Here is a 5,584-nt window from a genome sequence, read left to right on the forward strand (position 1 = left end):
GATAAATCATGAAAGTGTAATATTATTGTGATACCATAGAAGGCGATTGAAGGATCCCACAGCCTACACACACACTCACACACTGTATATACAACGTCGCCATTTATAATATAATGTGTGATAGGAAAGATACTGCGCGCTCCTATTTATAATGTGTGCGCGTAACGGTGGCGTCTCCGTGCGTCTCCGTGCGTCTCTCCGTCATTAGCCAATGTACATCCATTCGGTCGCACTGCATCAGGGGCTTGTGTCGACGTCACTGGTTTTTCTCTCCGCTTTCCCTTCCTTCCCCTTCTCGTTTTTGTGTGTTCCACGAGAGGATCTCTCTCTTTCGGTTTTTCCCTCTCTCGACGCCGCCCACTTCACCCACCGCCGCCTCGTCGGCTTTCTTCGCCTCATTCCATCGCCTGGTCCTCTTTTTTTCTGCACATTTTTTTTTTTCAAAAGAAAGGTTACCGCGCATTTTTTTGGGGGGACCAAAAGAGTATCACCATGGCGAGCACCGAGGACAAACCGGCCACCAAGGAGAACACGTCCAGCTGGAAGGACTCCTTCTACAACCCGAGGACCGGGGAAGTGATGGGTCGCACGGCCAGCAGCTGGGGTAAGGATCCCCGTCACACAGCAGTCAACGACGCAGCCTTAAAAGCTGCGTGCCTCCTGATTTATAAATCCGACTATATATATATATATATATATATATATATATATATATATATATATATATATATATATATATATATAGAGTCGGATTTATAAAGTCATTTTAATGTATCCATGCACGGACATATATATATATATATATATATATATATATATATATATATATATATATATGTCCGTGCATGGATACATTAAAATGACTGCCACTTAGATATTGGATTAGCGCAGGAGCCATCATAGGCCTACATGAAGGTGTAAAGGAGAAGCCTTTAACAAGAGGATCACAGATGATGGGTTCACCAGTCTCTTTCACAAATGATCAACCATGGTGATGATCAATCATAACAAGAGAGATCTTTTGGGGATTGAATAAACATTCATCATCTGCATTAATAGCATTATCAGGAAATTGTATTCACAGTGCAGACTCCAGCTGTTAAGACCCCCCCCCCCCCCCCCCCCCCCCCCCACCCCTATTGGCTAATCAGATATGAGGAGTGTGTGCTACAGCATACCTGAGCTGTATCCATAGCTGATCAGGCCATACATTTTATGTAATGATTCCCCAGTTATTTCCAGAGTGAGGGAGAAACACACCACCCTCCCTCCAGCAGCCTGCTCCTATAGGCTAGCGCGGGCTGTCAGGCTGCCTGGGCCCCTGTGCTGCTATGCAGTGGGATGCTCCATTGCAGTTGCATGGCCGCCCACATTAGCATGCCTGTCAAGGTCAAATGGGATTCCCTCTCTCCTCTTTCTCTCCTTTTCAAGCAAGCATTAGGCAGGTGCATTGTGGGATACTGTTGGAGAGGAATGAGAGAAAGGGGGGGATGTACAACAGGAAGCTGAGGGGTCCATCCCTTTTTTTCCTTTTTTTTTTTTGGTCAACCTAGAGGGCATCCGTGCAAGCTGGATGGTGGTGAACCATTTTGAGTCAGATGTTTCCATAACTGGCTCCTTTTCGTTGCCATGCATTGTGCATAAATGAGGCTTCAGATGCTTTCAGCTGCAGCATCATCCCTAAATCTTGAGGGATTTGAAACTGGAGGGTCTCCAGTGAGAAAGGGGCCTTAGATTTGTTAGCAGCAAGTAGCATGTCCACCTTGAACCAAAATGGTTTCTTTCAAAGGGATTATACACTCAAATTAGAATTTCTCCAACCCGCAGATGAAGGAAATCAGAATTGTCCAAGATGATGTGTGCTTAAAGCTTGCAGTACATTATACATGACCCCTCTCTGTCATTATGTCTCCTTTCTTTTCTATTTCTGCTCCAGCCCTCATCCTGTTGTTCTACCTGGTGTTCTACTGTTTCTTGGCTGGCATGTTCGCCCTGACCATGTGGGTGCTGCTGATCAGTCTGGATGACTATGTGCCGAAGTACCAAGACCGCGTTCCCCATCCAGGTGTGTGTCTCTTAGCAATCAGCACAAAGGATGACCGGGGCTTTCAGCTACTGTAACTGGCAGCATTGTCTTTTGGGGCATCCATTATTCATACTGGCACCACACCAATGAAATGCTGTCACAATAATGTGCTTCATTGCAGCTACTTTTTGTATTGATCTATTTAGATGTCTGTTCCTGTGTGATATCAGCACTGGATCTTGTTTGGATCAGATAACTCTTTCTGTCCGGCTGTAATTCGAGACAAACCGCGATGAAGGCTTTGCATTTGTTGCTCCTGCTGGAGATAATTTACTACTGTACTCTATGTCTTTTGTTGCAGGGTTGGTGATTCGTCCCAATTCTCTGGATATGTCATTCAACAAATCTGACCCCCTGAAGTATGTACAGTATGTCAAGCACCTGGAGTCTTTCCTGCAAAGTAAGTGCACTTCCTGGATGCAATAAAACAAATTCCACTCCATTTCTCCAGGATCTTTTTCCAACCGTACTTTCCATTAACTTGAATATATCTCGGTTCATCTCTTTCTCTCGCAGGATATAATGATTCACAGCAGGACAATAACGAGGACTGCCCCAGAGGAGAGTATTTTCTGCAGGACGACACCGAGGACATGAATAAGAAAGCTTGCCTCTTTAAGAGGGGCTTCCTGAGTCTCTGCTCTGGTCTCTCTGACACCAACTTTGGATATTCTGAGGGGAAACCCTGTGTGCTGCTGAAAATGAACAGGGTAACTCCCACTTTCAGTGACCTGAAAATAACAGAACTTCTCTTTAAAAATCACGTTACAAATGTAAAAATGTTTATTGTCATCTCTGTCTTTTAACCTTTCGTTCCTTCCCACAGCTTCTAATCTCCAGTTGTTTACTTGCCTGCTGACAGTTCCCAAAATAAATGATTAATTTGATTAATTTCTAATTTTGGTTGCCTTTCTGACACGCTCTCAACCTCTCTTGTTTCCCTCACCTCATAGATAATTGGCCTGAAGCCTCGTGGGGATCCCTACATCAACTGCACTGTCAAAGTAAACACTTTTTTTACACACTATATTCTACATGTTGTAGTTGCTTTTATGTCTTTTTTTTCATTTCGTTCATATAAAAAAAAAAAACATTTAAAAAAAATCCCTGATGACCATAACAGTGTCAATATTTTTCTTTCTGTTGATCTTTCATTTTGTCCTTCTTTTTGTTTTTTTGTGTCCGATTTCTTTCTGCATGCTGTCACTGACGGCTTTAGGGTAAGATATGTAAATTGTCAGGATAAGGCCAGTAGAGGTGTTAACACATTTTTATGATGTAACAAGTCATTATGCAGGGGCCTCTAAACCCATCCTAGTGCCCTTTTCAAGTCATTTTAATCTTATAGGCGCAACTTTCAGCCACAAATGTCCTTAACGCAGAACACTACATGTTTTCATTTCAATCTCCTCACTAACAAACAGAGGGCCATTGCTTTTCCTTTTTTTCCAAGTCCTGTCTCGTGATCTTGGAAAAATGTCTCATGTGCTATTCATTTCCCATAATGAGCTGCATTTCATTTAATGTATACTTTGCATTGACTAACACGTGTTCTTCTGTGTAGAAAGAGGGCCCGATTCAAATGCAGTATTTCCCCAGTGAGGGGCGCATTGATAAGATGTATTTCCCCTACTACGGCAAGAAAGCCCATGTAAGTATTTCCCCCACCGGTCAGATCAAGTCCGCTAACAAACTCACCTCGATGTGTTATTGACAGGCGGCTGTCTCTTTCCTGATGCAGGAGAACTACGTCCAGCCCCTTGTGGCTGTGAAGCTGCTGCTCACCAAGGACGACTACAACAAGGAGCTGCCGGTGGAGTGCAGGGTAGAGGGCACCGACCTCCGCAACAACGACGAAAGGGATAAGTTCCTGGGTCGTGTTACCTTCAGGATCAAGGTGGTCGAGTAGAAGAGAAGACAGCTGTTCGGAGGAAAACCAGATGCAGAAGCTGCCACGTTTGCTAAGGGTTTATGTTCAACATTTTAAGAAAGAAGGAAGTGTTAGATATGTCACAAAGACAACATTTTGGGATGTGGCCAAACAGTTAGATGTAGATAGGAGAGCCGGTTAGATATTGAATGTTGCTATGCTGACATTTGTGACCCTTCTTTCCTTCACGATCTCCTCAAAGATCAAAGATGCAGGTTCTGCTCCTGACCCCATTCATCCGTTCTTTCATTCACCAGTTGCACTGTTCATCCTTCACTCAGTTTATTATTATCATTGTTATTATTTTTTTAGTATTGATGTGATTAGAAAACGTTTAGCCACTGCAACCGAGCTGTTGTGTAATTGCTGATACAACTTATTTTTTATGTTTTATAGATCTTTCTGCTGTCAGGAAGAGAGTGTTGTTTTCATCTCTCCAAACTGTGTGTACGGCTGCATTATTGCTGGTGTTGAGAGGATTTGTATCTTGTTGTATATTATAATTGAGAAAGTAGAACATTTCCAACACACATCTCCAGAGTATTTCACATATCACATCACAAAGACTTCATAGGAACGTACCTTGATAATCAAGTATAGCCACTGTATCCCTGTATATGAAATGCCAATTACAAAGTCCCTTTCTACATATAAATACATTGTGATCTTTATCATATTTAGGGAATTATAGATAGATCTCGGTGTTGTGGTCTGCGTAGCCACAACCCAGTCTTGTGCTGTCTGTCTGCATGTCTGTCTGTCTGTCTTCCCATCTTCCTGTTTACTCACCTCTTCACTGCAATAGCCAACATGTGGGTGAGCCCTCCAGGACTAGATACGTTGTCCAGCTCCACCTCGCGAGTTGCTGCGTACTGATGGTGGCTGAGGCGACACACACACACAAGAAGGTACAGTTTAAAAAATATAAAATATAAGTCGCTGGGAAAGCATTGCAAAAATAAAAAGTTCACTGTAACTATGTACTGTATATCTTTATGTGATCTGTATATCTATCTGGGTCACAAAGATTGTTTGTTAGTTTTCTCTCTTCTTCGACCTTTTGATCTGATTGTCTGCCAATCTATTACTCTTCAATGTATATATACACTATCTACCATATTTACTTCACACCGTATTTTTGTCACAAAACACAATGTCTGTGCACTGTAAAAAAATAATTTAAGCAAAGATTTACAGGAAATTATTATTATTCAAAGCTATGTTTACACAGTCTTAAAAGGAACCCGCATTTGAAAAACCAACTTGTAACATCTCTTCAGGGTGCCTTAAGACCTGATGAAATAAATTGTGGAATAAAAGTGATTTTGAAGAAAAATAAATGAACTGTGTTTTTCTTTTTCTTTTTTTCTTTTGTCACAAATATTCAGCTCCTTCACTTGAGTAAAAAAATACAGAAAGATAAAAAGTAAGTTGTTAGGTCATGCATGTCCCCTACAAAGGGGGTCTCAAGATAAATATGTGTGGTCACGAGATGATTAATGGGGCAGTTTGTTTGAACTGCTAACAACTCCTAGACATCTGAAATCTGACATGGGCATCCTTAAAAA

At 41.9% G+C, this 5,584-nt stretch overlaps 1 protein-coding gene across 2 annotated transcripts; it reads left to right on the top strand.

Moving 5' to 3' along the window:
* The first annotated feature begins 233 nt into the window (after positions 1 to 233).
* atp1b3a (ATPase Na+/K+ transporting subunit beta 3a) lies at positions 234 to 5,347 on the top strand. Of its 2 annotated transcripts, XM_034555598.1 has the most exons (7): positions 234 to 604; positions 1,937 to 2,065; positions 2,388 to 2,486; positions 2,603 to 2,796; positions 3,040 to 3,090; positions 3,651 to 3,737; positions 3,828 to 5,347. In XM_034555598.1, the coding sequence occupies exons 1-7, from the start codon at positions 493 to 495 to the stop codon at positions 3,993 to 3,995; spliced, it is 840 nt and encodes a 279-aa protein (XP_034411489.1). In that variant the 5' UTR covers positions 234 to 492; the 3' UTR covers positions 3,996 to 5,347. The 2 variants fall into 2 exon arrangements, 1 of the variants encoding a protein (XP_034411489.1); XR_004611340.1 differs by having other exon boundaries at positions 3,040 to 3,737; positions 3,828 to 5,342.
* The last annotated feature ends 237 nt before the right edge of the window (positions 5,348 to 5,584 follow it).

The sequence above is a fragment of the Cyclopterus lumpus genome, chromosome 17 (genome assembly GCF_009769545.1).
Source record: "Cyclopterus lumpus isolate fCycLum1 chromosome 17, fCycLum1.pri, whole genome shotgun sequence".
Taxonomy (NCBI): Eukaryota; Metazoa; Chordata; class Actinopteri; order Perciformes; family Cyclopteridae; genus Cyclopterus; species Cyclopterus lumpus.